The following is a 19148-nucleotide window of genomic DNA, read 5'->3' on the forward strand; positions in this document are numbered from 1 at the left end:
AGTGTCTATCTTGTATCTTGCCTGAAATGAGAAAAATAGATATGACCAAACAAACCAAACATATATGGTCCAGGGTTTCATGAGCATACTGGCTACTAGTGAGAAAATGGCCTTTAAATAAATAATCTCAAAAATAAACAAGAAGTCATTTTAGGGGGTCATATGAAGGAGAGGGGCTGACATTATAAACCTATTAATACTGAAGAGCTGATCTGATTGAGAATGTCAAGAAAGGCTTCCTAGAAGAAGTGATATTGGAGCCGAGGAAGCTTAAAGCAAAGGAATACATAAACCAAACAAAGGACATGAGTGAGTGTGATTGAGGCAAGGAGTCCAAGCAATGAGGACAGAGGAAACAGACATGCAAGGGCGTCATGGCAAAAGAGGGTGGCATAGTTGAAGGAGCCTGAAGATATAGACACAATAGGACCATGTAATGAAATGAGAATTGAGGGGAGAAAATAACATTTTAGGACTTGTGGGTCTAGTTTCTAATTTTGATCTTTTTCCTAAGAGCTGGGAAGCCATTCAAGTGTTTTAAACAGGGGTTTGGGGGATAATGGTATGATATTTTTCAATTAAAAAATATCACTCTGGCTACAATACCGAGGCTAAATCAGAAAGAGGCAAGATTTCTGGGAATCCAATTAAGGGAGCTCAGGGCAGATGATGGTACAATGAAATATGAGTTGCTACAGGAAATTATATGCACCCTCCTGGCAAAATTAACTCCCATGGTTTATTAGTTTTGAAATCAGGGAATCTCGACCTTTGATAACCGCCTCTCTTAGACAAATCAAAAGGAAAAACACTGATGTCCGGCTACCATCCCCGACCCACCTCCTGGTACAGGACCTCTGGGAAAGACGCCTGGCCCTGCTGTGGTCTGAGAAGGTCTATAACTGAGGCTGGGATGCACAAAGGGTTGGGGCCCTCGGTTCAGATTCTTGAACATTAGCTTTCTGTGGGATGGAATTCTGAAGATGAACAGACAGTCCAGGACAAGCTGACACTGTCCTTATTTTATCTTGGTGGGATGGTAAAGGTTTCCCAGGACATTTTAGGATGCCCAGTGCTAAGGGTGCATTAATAATGTGAGGCAGGAAGTTCTAGGATCCATGCTCACTTGTCTAGGACAATGAGCTGCTAGGTGTGTAAACTTCTAAGGGCCATGGTGTGTCCTTCATGACCGTATCCTCAGTCCCTAATACAGGGCCCACAGAGGGGCCAAAATGTCCCTCGAGAAATTTTGAATATGGTGATCTCTAATGTGTTTGTTCACCAAAGTGCCTTCTTACATGTTATTTCATTTGGCTGTTAGGAAGCCTAGGAGACAGCGAGGGCATGTGTCATTCCTATTTGATATTACAGGAGAACTGGGTAACAGGCAGGCTCAGTAAGATGCCTAAAGCCCCTCAGCTAGAGACTTCAGAAAGGGTTTAGGATGATCCGTGGTTTAATGCTACCCTGGCAGCTCAGCCCGTGTTGAACTTCTTTGATTGAACGTTACTTGAGATACCTTTCAGAGTGAGCGGAGGGTGATGGCAAAGGGAGGGCATCACTTTCTTCTTTTCTTGTTAGACTCTATTCCTGGCACTACCTGTTTTTCCCCTGACAATTCTATTTACAAGTGGAAGGATGGGCTGTCAGGAGGGCTATAATACCATTCATTTTCTTTTTTGAGAATTTTTTAAGAGTTTAACAGAGCCAAGCCGCTGACAATTGCCAGGAAGCAAGATCTCAAACACTCCCTCCATACACCATTCGTATGCCTTCCCTCTGGTGAAGCAGTATCATGTTCAAGCCATAGAGGAGATATAAAACATGAGAAACAATAGGTATTCAGGATAAGCAGCTGGGAAAATCTTGTGTAGAACTGAGAGTAGCTTCAAGCTAATAATTCACAAGTCATCATTCCTGAAACAGAACCTAGGCTGGCAAATACCTAAACTATCACATAACATTCTTAAGCCTGAATGCTGTTTAGTAACATGCCCTAATATAGATATAGAGCTGAGACTACTAGCTCAAAAGAAGTGCCAGAGAAAGGCACAAACGCCAAAGGACCCATATGGGGATTCTCCGAGGGCAACACTGACTCTGTGATAGAAAAACAAATCCATCAAATGGCCTCAATGAAGCCAAGATTAGCCTGAGGAAGGAAAGGTGTGTGAACCTATCAGTTCCTATAACATGGCTCAGAGAAAAATGGGAAAACAAATGAGGCAGTGTCTCAACAGGGACAGCTTCAGACTGAAATGAGACTCCCAGACGTTCCCAATTGTGTTAGGGACCTGGGGCAGGTAGACACTGGGTTCATATGTCAGAGCCTGGTCCCTGCAGAATCCCAGCACGGGCCTGACTTAGCATCTTTAAAGTTTATGCAGAAATAAGTACACTGACTATAGTAAGACCTATTTTTGTGCACCATTGTAAGTACTATAAGCCTGTGTGTGTTTGTACAAGGGAAAGTGCCAGCAGATATAAACCAGCCGGCTAACACTGGCTGAGGGGAAAGTGAGGTGAGGGGCAGGGAGACCAGCAGGGTTAAGAGAGAGGGGGAACAAATGAAGGGAAGAAAATATTTCACCAGATTTAATAGGGGGTGGAGTATTGAATAGCATAAGAAACAGTAAAAACACACACACACACACACACACACACACACACAAACAAACAAACAAACAAACAAAAGCACAATACCACTATTCCTTCATCTCTACTATCACTGTAAACATGTAAATGAGAACTAATTGGAAGGTAACACGGATATAGATTAGGTTGATGACAAGATAGAGCCAACTTTAATATTGGATTTCAGTTATTATTTTAATGCTCTTTGTAACACAAGATTAAAAATATCATTAAGAGCATTAAATGACAGAAACAAAAATCAGATATTTCATTCTTCTCAAGGCGAAAGATATTTAGGTGGTGGGAGGGGGGAAGAGCATGAAGTAAAAGTAGCCCACACTGCCTTGAGCAACCTTTCTAGAGATAGGATAGACTCAGGTTAGTTGGTGTAGACTCAGATTAATAAGTGTACAATAAGGTTAGTGAGGTTTTGACCAAAAGCAGGAAAGGAGACAACTAAGGTGCAATGTACCCTGGTCGTCAAACAAAAAAACCCCATCAGCTTGCGGACATGGGCATATGGAGAGGAATGCTATCTAACTTGTGCTTATTCAATCCAAACTGCCATGTTACTGCTTTCATAAAGTATGCAAATAAGATTATTCTATAATACATCTCCTGATGGTCATTAAGGGAGAAGAGAGAGATAGAACATTTCTTGAAAGTCTACTTAGCCAGAAATAATAACAACTGCTGTCTATATAGTATCTCATTTAATCTTCAACTTTAAAAGAGTCAGACTTAAAAGACAGCTAAGATTTGCATAGAGTCACAAGATGAGGTTGAACCAAGTTCAACCTTAACTCCAAGTTCATCACTCTTACTACTTGTTCACAGAGACTCTCAACTATGCTATTGTGCTCATTCTCAGGTGGGTGATGAAGAATGGAGACACTCACATGTGATACCAGACAGCTTTTGTAAGCTGCAGTAACTGAATCCCTTTAGAGGAATGCCAACATGCATCAAATTCTTCATTAAGTAATGATGCAAGAGGAGCCAGTGTAATATGCCAGGTTCTACAGATGACCATGGAAGTGTAAGGTGTGCTGCAAAGATCCCAATTGACATATATATGAGTGAGATAAATCTAGACAGGAATCAAATATGATATCTGTACTAGACCTGCTATTTTATAACAATAAACTGAGCCCTTCTGGTATAGGCACATCAGTCTATGATAAGAGGAAGTTGAACATGCATGTTCTCATTCTGGTCCTCTTTGGTATCCCTTCCAGGAGTCACTACTCTGGCTGAAAGCCTGGGCTGTCTCACTAACTCCACTGGGAGAGAGTCTTTCCTGGATGTCTGGTTCAAATCATGCCCTATGAGCTTCTTTTTCTTTTCAAAACTGAGCCCTGGAAAACAGTATCAAAATATCTAGATATCGCATAATTGCAGAATGCAGAGTCAGCCTCCTCCTCCTCTTGCCTATTCATAGATGGCTTTATAGCACAGGTGTCTCTCCAAGTGCCCTGATCTCCCAGCTTCTCTGAAAGCAAAGGCCACTGTGAACTTGGACACCCTGGCCTGGAGGGAGAACATTCACAACAGTGAGGAGGGCAGTGCACAGGGTTCTATGATCTCACCAGAGACCTCAGATGTGACAAAGCCAGGGAGACCAGACTAAGGACCCACCAAATCATTTGATTGGATCCATGACATGTCACCTTTTCTCTGATGAAATGCAGATGGCTGGGCTCTTCTTTGAGGACTCTGATCCTTGGGACTTGCCTAGCTCTCCATTTCAAGAACGTCCCATTAGAACATCACAATGATTGAAATCTTCACTTGCAAATAAGCCATAGCACCATGCATTCGAATGCACAGCAAGCTTTGTAAGTCCCTTTTTGTGTCTTCTATACATGGTGTCTGGCTTAGAATGGAACAGAATGCCAACCATGCATCAGGAGGAACACTCGGCTTGTGTGAGCAGATAAATGACTATGATCCAAAGTCTCTTTGTTCCATCTAGATGTTGTGGTGTAGCGAGGCCAGGACCTTGGCCACTTGTGTTTTGTAAACAGTTTTCAGGTGATAAAGGACATTGCTACACTGATACCATTGCATGGCAGCATTAGAAATCACCTCAGCAGGCTTTGGAAGAAAAATTTTGACACTGCCAAATGACTGAACGCTTACACATGCTTTTGAATGACTGTAAAAAAAATCACTCTAAAAGTAAAACAGTATGACATGTAATAGAGCAAATTTTGTAATAGAGAAAAATTTACACCGTAAACAAAAGAGCAGAAGCAAAATTTCTTTAGGAATATACCTATGTAACGAGTTTTTCTTGGTAGTGAAATATATAATAGAAATATGTTATCTTATTAGAAAATAAAAATAAAGAGAAAAGGCATGGTGTCTCATTGAGAAAATGTAAACAATAAATAAAATGGGTGGGGAGGGGGTTTCCAATCACCCATAATCTTACCACCCAGAGATCACATTAACAGATTAGTGGACACCATATTAGCCAATGTGAATGTATCACCACCACCACAGTAACACTGGGATCATTGTACTGTTTTATTTTATGCTGTCACTGAAACTCCCAGTAATGAGACAGGTTTTCTCTTTGCTTGTCAAGGCAGGTTGAAGTTCTTTGTAAACATCTAGTCCCTGAAACCCTAAAGAATAGCAATGCACCAATGGCTGTGGGCCAGTATTAAGGGAGGAGGAAAGTAGAGTCTTAGAAAGATTTTGTACCAATCCAACCAGAACTTGAGACACTAGGCCTCTGGCTAAAGACAACCTACATTGCCTGTCTCATTTCCTTCCTTCCTTTTGTAAATGGCAGCGAGAAGAAAGAAAAAATGAAGAGGCTCAATTACCTTTCTAGAGTCAAAGAGAAGAAAGCTGAATGGAGTAAGGAATAATACATGAGAAAGCCTCTGAATCCCCATGGCTCATTGAAATCAGCTCTTGCTCCTTTGTGTGCAAGGAGAAAAGAGCTGAGGTTTCTCACTCAGATCTGGGCTGGCTTAGACACTGACACCTGCCTAGACATCACATTGCCTGCTCCCTCTTTATGCTACCTCTAACAGCCCCAATTCTTCTTCAGATGAAAAAGTAGGTCACAGTCTTTCAGGGTTTCAACCAAAGAGCTTCTCACAGAAAATGTCAGCGGGAGTCATCTTCCCTACCATCGGAGGGCTGGCAGCACCCTGCAATATTTATGAAGTGTTATTACATTATGGTCACTCCCATGCTGCCATACATCTGTCACCGGATGTGGAGCGACCGATCATTGAAATCCATCTAACGAGGACACAACCTCACGTCTTGAAGTTAAATCTCACAGAAGCAATACTCATGAATTCGCCTTATTAAGTTTCAGCCTTTGTATGTAAATGAAAGTATTAAAACAATGAGATACTGATCAAAGTCTTCATTTTAGTCTCTCGCCTCAGATTTAATTTAAAAGTCTTAAATTATGCAGCGAATTGCATCTCTTTATTCTTATGGCTGTTTAAAACGTATTTAATTATCTTCCCTAACACGCAGAGACTACTTCTGCCTAGCAGTCCTCTCAAATGAATGCATTCCAAATCGGTTTTGCTGAGTTCTTAAGAATAATTAGGCCCTTCACCATCCATCCTGTGCCTTCAGGGTCTTACATTGGATTTCCCTGGGAAGCCAGAGTGATTGCCTTGAACGTCTATAGGCTCATTAGGTGCTCGTTAGTGGTCCAGAGGACATCCATCTTCAGCAAGTCTCCAGACGGAGTGATCCACCCCTCACCGAATGCCTGAGTCTCAGAAAACACTTTTGATCAGCTTCTGAAATTCAGGTGTAAATGGAAAAATAGCTTCTTTGATACAATTTTATGGGACTCCTCCTTCTCCTCTCTCTAGGTTGCTCCCTTGATCAACTGTGGTGGTGGTAGTGGTGATGTATGTGTGTGTGTTTTCCTCTTGAGTCTCTAATGGAACCAAGACTGATTCCTTTACCCTATAACTTCTAATGAAGGTTCTGTCATTAGAATATATTGGAGAGAAGCATGAACGAAGCAGGGATGGGGTTCCTGGCAAGGGACCTTTTTATCAACTTCAATAGTTATGTGGTTCTGGGAGTAATACACCAGGTAAGCCAAGCTGTGGGATGTGAAGGCATTGGGTTATGGAGTTACTTAGATGTGGCGGGTGGCCTCACATGCTATTGGCAGGAAGGGGTTCTGCTTCTGGCACATGTCAAAATCTGCAACATTCTGACCTGGTACATCTTTTTGTTCTTGGAAGTACATGCTAGCATCTGTGTGCTTAGCCTTTGATTATCTCCGGTCAATAAGAAGCTTTTCTCTTGGTTCTGGTTTTAGCAAGGTTTTCATTGATATTCTTGTTAGAATTAGGACATAGAATAGTACAGAATAAAGAAAGACTTTAATATTTTTTGGATGTTATTCAAATTGTAAATATTGTTTGTTTTTTCCCCTTTAAAGTTTGGGCTTTGTGACAACTCTGGAAGCCTATCCAAACCCCCACACATTGAGTTCCATCAATATCTAGGGCACTGTGTGTGGACACACTAAAACTGCAACCAGGACTGGCATGGCCCTTACCTTAGCAATTATTTATAATTTATTGGGGGTGTTAAGATATTGTTACAATATAATATAGAACTTGTTTTTCATTTTGTTTTAAATGGACAGGAAATGTTCATGTTCTATTTCATGTGGTGATTTTTTTTTTATTTAAAACTTGATATAGCAGAAGTCTCAGTTAATCTAAAATATGATTTCCACAAACTAAACTATGTATACACATTAATGAAAAGTACATGGTTTGAAATGAAAACTTAATGAAATATTTGTTAAAGCACAAATAAACACACACACACACACACACATACACACACACACACACACACACACACACGGCTACCTACTTGGTGGGACAGGTGATTCCTCGGGTCTCTAATGCTTTGGTATGCACACAAGATGGAACCTACATGGAGGGGTTTGTATGCAAGTCACTGGGGGCAAAGAAAGGAGGGTGGCAACAGCCTCTAGCCCAGCGTAGCCCTATGGACAGATGCAAGGCTTGTAGGAGAAAGAGAAACTATGAGACACAGGCATAATCATTGGTGCCAAAGTGACAGAATAGTATACCGACGTGGAGAGGTGAGCCTTCTGCCCACGTCTGGATTAATCACACTGTAGTGTCATAGCTGAGGCCTCTTGGTCCCTCTGGCATTGGAGGACTTTCTGCTTTAGGGCATCAGAAGCATGGCCCTTACCTTAGCAATTATTTATAATAATTGAAGAATAGTCACGAGGTAGAGGGCATATATAAGACATCATATTCAAAGTAAACTGAGGAATATCAAAATCAAATGAGAAACCAACTCTTAGAGATTTTGAGGACATGGAAACTCCATGTATTGCCAGTGACATATGTCAGGGATTTGTGGTTATTTTTTTCTTCTAGATTAAATATTAAAAATATTACAGCATGATTAAGTTTGGATGGTAAATTCCTTGAGTGCTGCCTTCATAATCCATGCTTTCTGATATCTTTGAAATAGATCAAACAGTACCAGATACACAGTAGCCATTCAATGAAGGCATGGTCTTGTAGAGAGACAGAAACCCAAAAAAGAATTTGGCTTCTCTTTTGATTAAGATAGTTTTTAAAAAACTGATACCAAGCATGAACAGTTTTAGACAATTAGAGGGAAATCTTAGTTTAGCTATGGACTAGTGTCTAAGAATATAGGAGAAGTCATAGACCAGCCTGGCTAGGACACTGATTTTTTTTTAATTGATTTTTTACAGTAAGGAAGAGAGAGGGATAGAGAGTTAGAAACATTGATGACAGAGAAACATTGATCAGCTGCCTCCTGCACACCTCCTACTGGGGATGTGCCCACAACCAAGGTACATGCCCTTGACCGGAATCAAACCTGGGACCCTTCAGTCTGCAGGCCGATGCTCTATCCATTGAGCCAAAGCAGTTAGGGCAGGACACTGATCATTCTATCTATATGTTCTATTCCTTAATATCTGTCACTCCCTGTCCCCAGCCAAGCGTTTCTAGGGAGCCTTACCAACCACCTAAAGTTCTTTCACAGAAAATGGTTCTTTCCACAAGAGAAACACAATTGATAGGCAAAGCCTGGATTTGACTCCCAGCTTTACAATTCAGTAACTTTGTGGTATTAGGCAAGTTACTTTGCCTTTCTGTGCCTCAGCTGGGTCATCTATAAAATGACAATGATGACAATCTCTACTCATACAGAGCTGCTGTGAGATTGAAATGAGACAATGGGTGAAAGCATGCACAAACCAGATCACTGTCAGTGCTCAATAAATGTGGCCTATCTGAATTGTCATGGTACCATATTTCAGTGCTATCCAGATACCTATATGCATAATCCATGGACACAGACGATAGTGAGGTGAAGCCTGGGAGGGCAGCAGGAGCCAGGTGGAGGGGATCAATTAGAATACTGACTTTCAACAATTCAACAATAAAGATACATTTAAAAATAATCTAGAGATCTATAGAGAAACTGAAGTTGTTTCTGCAAGAGGAGCTGGTGAGTCATTAGCACAGAATCCTATGGTCAGACATGAGGCCCCTAGGGCCTCCTGATGTGGGCACAGGCCTCTGGGCTTGGTATTCTGCACCAGTGATAAGAGCATCAAGGGGCCGAGTCTGACAGCAAAGGCAGCAGATTTCCTCCCTGCTGTTGTATCTGTACCCACTCAACTGGAATGACCTGACTTATTTTTTTCTCTTTCTTGTGCTCAGAAGGCATGCATTTGCATATCTTAGAACCAGATTCCTCAATCTGTTCCCACATCACTCAGCCAAGTTTGAGGTGCCCAATGATCTTACAAGGAAAGCAAAGCTGTGCAGATAAAAGCCTGGCCTCTGCCCCTGAAGGGTGCACTCCATTTGTACAAAGGCTGGAGCTGACCAGGAGTGAGTTCTTGTTTCAGATCTGGTTCTACTGTGTTCTTAGAAGGAAAACAGAAATCTAAGCCTACCTTCTAATCCTTCGAGACTACTTGCTATTTTGCCCGTATCACTTAGATATTGTCCAATAACCCAAGGAGGGAAAGAAGCACATAACATCATGCTGCTTCTCTGTGCTTTCCTTCCCTCTGGAAGGTGACCTTGTCAGTCCCAGCTGCCTTGGTTGGCCCCGAAACCAACTGCAATTGTCCCATTCCTGTGAGTCCATAAGAGCTGTTGAGCCAACACTTTCTGTTTGGCCTTCCATGGGGAATCTAAAATGTGACCTCTTACACAGCGTGGTGTATGAACTGGCAAAGTTCTTGAGGGAAACACTGCAATGAAAATCACTGCAAAATGTCTCAGAGAAGATACAATTATAACAGAGACAATAACCAAAAGCAGAAGACAATATTTAAATAATAACGTTAATATATGTAAATAAAACCCAAAAAGATGTATATAAACTAAACCATGATTTCTCGGGGGGAAATCGCTGGCTCTGGAAGGCAGAGGTGAGATGGGAATCAGTCCTACCTCTTCCAATTGCACCATGAGCGTGACATTGTGCCCTTGCTCTGCTGTCAACTTTCCATCCGCCGTGACAATCCGGAGACCCCGTGGGGCCTTCCCTGGACACTTCTGTGGTTTGGCTGTGTACTGTTCTCTCACGCCATCTGTGCAGTTATTGGAAACCACCTTCCTATACCTACATGGAGAAGAGCTCAAGTCATAATCCAGCTCATTATAATTCAGATCACGCTCCCAATGTTTTAAACTGAACCTGCTGCCTAGCCCTGAGGGCCATCACTAACTACAGCTCATGTTGCTCTGAGGATTAGAAAGCACCCAGCAGGAAGACAGATGATCCTAGCAGCATATTGGACCTATTACTAGCACTTTCAGATGCTTCTTTCATTCATTTAGTCAATCAATAAATCATTTCACTTTGGAGCTGTGGGAAATGCATAGCAGTAGAAGATGTGGTCCTTGCCTTCACTAAGTTTATAATCTAGTTGAAGAGATGTGTGAATAATCTAGGAGATACTCTGAGGGTTATATAATTAAGGGTTAGAATGAGTAATATGTATCACTAGGGGATTTTCAATTCGGAGAAAGAATAGATTGTTATGGATGACATGGTTTAACATTAGATCTCACAGAGCATGCTATAGTAATGGCATAGTTCAGAAAGTTGGCTAAATCTGATCATTTTTACTCAATATTTCATGTGGGTTTATACTGGCTAAATCATTGAAACTTCATATGAAGGAGATTTCACTCCGCAGATTGGCAGATTGAGTCAATCCTTCCTACACTTTTGCTTATTTTTTCTTGTTTTAGTTTTAATACAATAAATCATGCTATAAGTTTACCCTATACAATTGATCAAAGTCATAATTGAATCTGTGGTTTTAGGATGATTAACCTTTAAAGCTTTGCAGGTTCAGTGTTACCTATTCATCATCTTTTTTTGTGTGGTGGCCATAGTAACCATTTTATGTATTCATATATAGGATGCCCTCCCCCCCCCAATGTATACACATACATTTTTTTGATAGCTCAATTGATGCTTTTTTCTTTTCAAATGTAACCAACTGGAATTAATAATTATTCAAAGTGTGTATACATTTTGGGGAACACCCTGTATTTGATTACCAAAGACTAGTGTCTATAATTAGTGGTAGAGCTCAAACTGGAAGCAAAGCCCCAGATCTTCCACTCTTCAAGACCAGTTATGAAGGGCCAGAGAGTAAATGCTTTAGCATTGCGGGTTATAGGGTCGTGGTGACAAGCGTTCAACTCTTTGGTTGTAGCATGAAAGTGAACAAGGAATGAATGCAGCACAAAGTTCATATTTAGAAAGTTCTTATTGCATTGTAGTTTAGACATAGGGCTAAATTCTTCACAAAAATATTTTTGAGTTAAAAATGAACACACAAAAAACACACCTTTATTTATAAAAACTGGCTGTGTGCTGAATTTGGCTTGCAGGCTATTGTTTTCCAACCCCTTCAGAGCTAGCCAAAGTCCTTTCCTTGATTTCCCAGACTCAGAATTGACTACCTAAACTGATAGTTGAGAAAGTCAAATTAAATATTGTCTGAGAAAGTACTCTGACCACTATGGGTCACTACAAGGTCAATTATTAATCTTTAACTTACCTTGTAAGGTAGTTGTATGGATTAAATGGATTAATGTACACAGAGTACTTATAACCACCCTGACAATTAGCAAGTGCTCGTGAAATGTTATTTTCATTTAATAATAATAATGTTACCAATTATTTGTATTTAATATTATTATTATTTGACCTGTCTACCACCTTCATGTCTTCCAAATGTCCTTAGGATAAGTCACAAATGCCATAAACTTCTACCAGAAGCCCTCCACAAGCTAAATTCATTCTAATTTTCTGGATACTTTCTCCCCTATAGCTCACTCTGCTCCAGCCACACTCTCTTTTCAATCCAATTGAAAGAATTTATTTTCTTCTGCTCCTTCTGCTTATATGCCCTCCTGTATGCTCCATCACTATCATGAATCCAGTCACAGCTTATCACCTGTTTTTTCCTATTATGCTATTAAAATAGTAAGATGTAAGAAGTTCATATTTCTTTAAAATATATTTTTATTGACTTCAGAGAGAAAGGGAAAGGGAGATAGAGATAGAAACATCAATGATACGAGAGAATCACTGATTGGCTGTCTCCTGCACACCCCACACTAGGACTCTAGCCTGCAATAGGGGCATGTGTCCCAAGCAGGAATTGATCTATGACCTCCTAGTTCATAGATGGACTATCAACTGATGAGCCATGCTCACCAGTCAGAAGTTCTTTTATTTTTTATTTTTATTTAATTACTGATTTTAAGAAACAGAGGGAGAGGAAGTGCATGAGAGAAATATCAACGTGAGAGCAGAACATTGGTCAGCTGCCTCCTGCATATACACTACTGGTGATGGAGTCCGAAACCTGGGCATGTGCCCTACCCTGGAATCAAACAGGCAACCTTTCAGTGCATGGGACAAGACCCAAGAACTGAGCCACACCAGCCAGCACAAAGTTCATATTTAGAAAGTTCTTAGTGCATTGTAATTTAGTCATATGGCTAAATTCTTCACAAAACTTTTCTTTTTAAAAAAATATATATTTTATTGATTTTTTACAGAGAGGAAGGGAGAGAGATAGAGAGCTAGAAATGTCGATGAGAGAGAAACATCGACCAGCTGCCTCTTGCACACCCCCTACCGGGGATGTGCCCGAAACCAACATGCCCTTGACCGAATTGAACCCGGGACCTTTCAGTCCACAGACCGACGCTTTACCACTGAGCCAAACCGGTTTCAGCCTTCACAAGACTTTTCATACTCCTCTTCAAAATATCCCTAATAAGGAAGGTATTCTTACTCCTGATATATGGATGAAGAAGTTAAGATTCAAAGAAGTTAACTCGTTTTCTCAAGTTGACACAGCCAGGACTCCAGACAGTTTGTCTCTGCTTTTTATTGCTGCACTGTACTGATTGTTTAAATGGAGCAAAGTCATCCCTCCTCTAAACCCTTTAAGGAATCCTTCTGATTGACTTGATAGAAATTACATATGTCTTCCTGTGTCTGACTGTGAACTTCAAGCTCCTTGAGGGAATCATTGTGCCCTGGATATACAAGCCTGATCATCAGGAAGACCACACTAGGATGTGGTTCCATTTTAAATATTGAAAAATAGCCCTTCAGGCACCTCACCCACCAACTCATCTGTGCAGATCCCTCTCTTTAGAATCCCTGCTTCTCCTTACAATTCAGCAACTGAAGGGTTCACACCTAGCCCAAGTCGCAGCCTCAAATCCCTGCTCCTTCACCGAGATCTCTACTCCTTGGATACTGGAGCATTCTGGTACCAGCAATGGTAGCAACAAATAACTGTCAAAGTCACGATTATGGCATCCTACTGAATTTAACTGTGCATTGGAAACGCCCTATGCTTCTGAGGTGAGGTGCTGCTGGACACATGAAAGGCAGATTACAATTTTTAATCACTTAGCATCCAAGCACACCTGTGACTGTCTTGGCGAGTAGCTATAGAGGCATGGGCTCACCATGGCCACTGTCATCATCATCTAGGGATCATTCCTTTTGTTTGTCTGGGCTCTGCCCCATCATTGCCTTAGGCTTTCCTAAATCCTGTAACAACAGGAATTCTGCTTAAACCCAAAGCATGGATCACTCCCCCCCCCCCGCCCCCCCGGGATTCTCCCACAGAGAAGACTTGGTAATTTTTTTAAACGCTCATTAAAAACCATTCTGAAACGATTTCATTTCCTGGATGAAAATGGAATCGCATTAGCCCTCCCAGACCTGTCCTGGAAATTTAGAAGAAAATTGTGCATAAATACACAGTTAATTTACTCGAGTAAGCACACACCTGCTTTCTGCAATACAGAATGCTCCTATTTTCATACCAGCAGCTGTCCCTGGGTCTGAGTTGCATAAATGAATAATGCATTTAATATGTTATTAAATGGGGCTGCTGCCTCCACAATAACAAGGCAACTTATGATTATGTTGGACCTAAGCTCGGAATATTGTTGGGATGCATTTAGTGAATAAAGCGCTCTTCAATCTACCAAGAAGAAAAGCGATCTCTAATGGCAGGGGAGTCGGTACAATCACTGGAAAGGAAACATTCGGCAAGCGTGCCTTTGATATTACAGACCACTCATCAGGAGATAGTGTCTTATTACTTCAACAGCCCCGATTCAACTGTTCTCTTCTTATCTTGATACTCCTGTCACCTTTTCCTTTTTACCTCTACTTTCTTTGATTTTGCTTCTGTTAACCCTGTCAGTTTTTTAAGAAGATGAAGGCCATAGTTTCTCTTTGTGAGAATGAAATTGTTATTTTAGTATTTAGCAGGCTTTTTTTAATCTTCTGATTTGGGGCGGAATACAGATGTTTATGACTTTTCAGTCTATGCTGAGGTGATAATATAGTCAAGCTCAGCCCATAGGAAGCCTGTCCTCTCTCTGGGATCACTGGGAGGAACTTTTGAAATAAAACGAATGATGCCCTGGCTGGTGTGGCTCAGTTGGCTGAGCAACATCCCATGCACCGAAAGGTCACTGGTTCCCGCATGCCTGGGATGCAGCTCAGTCCCCAGTGGGGGCCTGCAGAAGGCAGATCACTGTTTCTCTCTCCACTTCCTCTCTCTAAAATAAATAAAAAATATTTTTAAAAATAATAAAAATAAAAGAATGTCAAGAGAACTCCTCCAGGAATTATGATTTAATTGAGAATTCTGGGCATCTCTGTGTTTTATTTTTGTTTTAAGTACCACTCATGATTCTAGTGTGCATACAGATTACAAACCACACTACCCAGGTGGTTAAAATGTAGGACCAAAGTGCCTGAGCTTAAATTCAGGCTCTTACATAGCATATGTACACAACCACTTTCCAATATAAAATAGGGAGAAATGACAGGATTTTAAAATGAAGCTCCTGGGAGGACTGAGTGTGATTATGAATTCAAGAGGGCTGAGGATAGAGTCTGGCACACTGTAAGAACTTAACCAATATTAAAATATCAAAAGTTAGTAAAAATCATTAGTATTTATATAATTAAACATGAACTTGTTATTATCCAGCAAATTCCCTAAACACGGAAACTATACTTAAAATAGAAGCTATGTTATTATTGCCAAGATTATCTCAAGATCAAATCTGTCCATGTCAATTCCTTTCTTAAAATCATTCAAAACTTACTGTGGGCTTATTCATGAAGGGTACAGTTCAGGTCTCAACTAGAGAGAGGCTCATGATAAGGCCTTAATGTGATTTTCTAGTTTAAGCCCTCCACTGTCCAACACACTTCCCCAACTCTGGCTAGTTGATGTCTACAAGCCTTCTTTCACCTGTTCTGTTCATTCTGCCAGACAAGCTCCAATTCATTCTATAAAAATCACCTTAGAAGTCACACTTTTCTGTAGAGTTGACTCTCTCCTTTTCCAAGTATAATAGTTACCCCATGCAGTGACCAGTGCAGAGGTAGAACTCTAGGTATTACTGTAGCCGAGGCTGGTCTTATGGACACTGAGCTGGGGAGTCCTCATTTGTGCTCATGAGAAAAATTTAGTTTACTTCTTTTTAGATTGTATGCACTATATGCCTTTGTTTTCAAGGGAAAACTGTATTGTTATGAGGACACTTGATTTAATGCAACAATACTGATAAATAGGACAAGCCTTGATGAGATAGGCGAGAGCTAGTTCTGGGTACAGTGTAGGGATAAGACTTAAAATCTTCCTAGATGCAATGTGCCCATATTTAACAATGATCTTGTGCAGTAGACAGAACATCAACATTTAGAAAGAGTTGGGTTCCATGGCTGAATAAGCAGTTTGTTTTCCTTAAACTGAGTAAGTGGACCTTGGAATTGGGGGACTGTCATTTCATTTCAATAATGAATGGAAAGTGACTTGGTTTTAAATGCCAACTTGATGAAATGGAACCTATGGCGATACTAAATGAGATGACTTAAAATTGAGAATCATGAGAATGGCCCATGGAATCCATTAACTAAGTCAACTAGTTGTACAACCAGTTTATATAAAGAACTTTTCCCGTCTTTTGAGCATCTGCAAGACAAGGAATCCTGATTATCATTTCAAATTGCCCATGGACATGACAGAGCCAGAAGGGATCTCAGGCCATCAAACACAACCTCTCCGTTTTGCACAAAAGGGAAAGCAGGTACAGTTAAGAGAGGATCCCAGGTTCACAGGAAGGACTAGTAGCAGTTCTGGGTCTCTTGCTCGAGTCTGGTGTTCTCTTGCCACAATGCCCTACCACCTGGTTGAGAATTGGTAATGCTAACACCGTTGAGTGGACAACAAGAGTTATGTGAGAAACAAGCTCTCCCCATACGGTGACATTTACCTTTTTCATTTCCCAACCACAATGTTATCCATGAACACAAGATCTATTATAAGAAAGGCACTATGAGGCATCAACTTGGTAGCAACAATGACCAAGTCTCTGCTGGGAGACTGCAGTGTGCTTTGCTGGAAACCAGCTTGGTGAGCCCCTGCAGTGTTGAGTCTGTAAATAATGCAAGCGATGTCCTTTCTGTGGACTTGAAACACATGCACCACTTTGAGGACCAGTTCTTCTCCATGATACACACTGATTAATCTCACTGAGGAGATCAAACTGAACATGAAGTTCCCACCAAGCACAGAAATGTGATCACCAAGGTAAAAGCCACAGTCCCAAAGACCCTGGGGAAGCAACTCCAGGGCTATGGCAGGTTAGCCAGGATCTAAATATTTCCATGGCTGATGTAGGGAGAAAAAAGTTTATAGAAAGCATTTACCAGTAAATGTATTCAAAATGTAAATTGATAGTATGAAGATTACTATTTTGCTAGAATTTATGTATATGTATCTATTTTTTTTTCTGGACCCTCTAAATTAATGCTATTTTCAAATCATTTTTAAGCTTCCTGAGTAAATATCCCTATTGTATATTGAGAAACTAATCCTCAGGAACAATAAAAGCTTTCATTTTATATTCATCCAGGAGGAATTCATAGCTCGTCTAAAGAAACTCCACAGCAGAAATGTCTATGCACACCTTTTTTTTTTTGCTTGTTTGTTAACACATCTAAAAATATATCTAGCTTAATAGCAAGAGTATAATCTCTCTCTTGAGAAGATTATCTTGGTTTCTTAGAATACACCAGACCAACACCCACATTATATTTACTGATTTCTTTACGGTTGGCATGAAACAAGCAATGTCCCAGTTAATTTAACAGGTTAAATTTGCAGCACATTCCCTGGATCCCGCACAGTAGAAACAAGATATAATCACATATGAGTAGAACTAAATGAGCTTGTGTTTGTGTATTTGCAGACTGAGATACATACAGACTGATAGAGAAACAGAGAGAAATGATTTGGGGGCTATTTCATGTAAGAAAATATACAAATGAATACTGGTTTCATGTTTTACAGACTAGGAAATTAAACTCAAAGAAAGGAAGACATATGCTAAGAATGGTAAATAGCAGAGCTTGTACTAAAACCCTGTTTTTGGCCCAGCCAGTGTTGCTCAGTAGTTGAATGTCGACCAATGAACCAGGTCACAGTTTCATTCCAGGTCAAGGCACGTGCCCAGGTTGTGGACTTGATCCCCAGAGTGGGGCATGAAGGAGGCAGCAGATAAATAATTTTCTCTCATCATTGATGCTTTTCTCTCTCTCTCCCTCTTCCTTCCTCTCTAAAGTAAATAAAAATATATTTAAAAAATAAGACTTGCTAAATGCTAGAATAACTGTTTTCCATCAAACAAAAGACCCCCATTATATTTCATTCTGCATACATATCAAGCTTAAGCTCCAGTACCAGCCTCTTTGCTTTCCACAGAATGGCTAATGGAAGGTGTGAGGGTAAAGGGTGAATGAACAGAGCAGGGAGCTTACAGTGGAGAACACAGCTGGACTCTGTCCACACACTCTTTCAGGGACCAAGAACTAAGGACTGGTGGCCACAGGCACCTGGAGGGACATGCTGTACCCATTTCAGCTTCTATTCCAACTATTTCTTCTCAGTCCTAGCCAAGGACTAAAACAAAAGCTGCACAATTAGTCTGCATAGTGAAGCTGATAATATTTTGGCATCTCCTCAAGATAGCATTTCTATGGAGCATGATATTAGCCGATGGTAGAATGTTTCCATCACGGTGAAGTGAGTGAACCTGAGAACACTGCTATATATACACAGGGTAATAAGCTGACTGTGAAAGTGAACAAAACCATTTATAAGTGAGACATTTAAAAATAATAAAAGGAAAAGGAAGGTTTACCTGCATGCTTTCAGGTAAACTGTAAGATAGGTGATGTTGGGAGGTTTGCTCGTTTAAGCTTGACTGACAAGAAATGATTGTTTACTAGACCCATTCAATTCAAACTCTGACTGCATGACCACAGGTGTGCTCTGTGTAGGAGATAGTGTGAGAGAGTGAGATGTCTGGGGAGCAATATTTATGGAAGGAGCACTCTCAGGCTGACCTTGCACCTGAGATGCCCCCGTGATTCATCTCTGCCCAAAGCTAAATGAGATTCTGTACTGATGGGAGCAGGCAATGCCCACAGATGGGCTAAAACTGGCCCTGGAGAGACTTGGGGTACATGGTGGCTCCTCAATTCTATAGGCACAGTGGCCCTTTCACCAGGTAATCTCTTGGTTTCTTTAGTCTGAAACGACCTTCCTCGCCTTGTTAATGTGGGAAATGCTCCTCATCCTTCCTCTCAGCTTTGCCTTACAGAATCTATGGGCATTTATATCTTAAAGGAGAATGACAGTTAGTGAAAATGAATCTCTATTGTGTTGGACTCCAAGGAGGTTTGCAAGCAGGAAGCTAGTATTTTAGCCCATACGGGGCAGATATCTGGAAAAGCCTGGATACAAAGGTCCAAGAAAGAACCCATGAGCTGTGTGGAATTTGCTTTAGAAATCAGCAGAAACACCTCCAATTGTGAAAAGA

At 40.8% G+C, this 19148-nt stretch overlaps 1 protein-coding gene across 4 annotated transcripts in view; it reads right to left on the reverse strand.

The window, feature by feature from the left end:
* SORCS1 (sortilin related VPS10 domain containing receptor 1) overlaps window positions 1-19148 on the reverse strand; it is a 434488-nt gene that overhangs the window by 43263 nt on the left and 372077 nt on the right. For all 4 annotated transcript variants that reach the window (XM_036438961.2, XM_036438959.2, XM_036438958.2 and 1 more), the window contains exon 18: window positions 10137-10308. In XM_036438961.2, the coding sequence (XP_036294854.1) occupies window positions 10137-10308 (172 nt within the window). The remainder of the gene's footprint in view (window positions 1-10136; window positions 10309-19148) is intronic.

Source organism: Pipistrellus kuhlii, unplaced genomic scaffold (genome assembly GCF_014108245.1).
Source record: "Pipistrellus kuhlii isolate mPipKuh1 unplaced genomic scaffold, mPipKuh1.p scaffold_m20_p_15, whole genome shotgun sequence".
NCBI classification, from domain to species: domain Eukaryota; kingdom Metazoa; phylum Chordata; class Mammalia; order Chiroptera; family Vespertilionidae; genus Pipistrellus; species Pipistrellus kuhlii.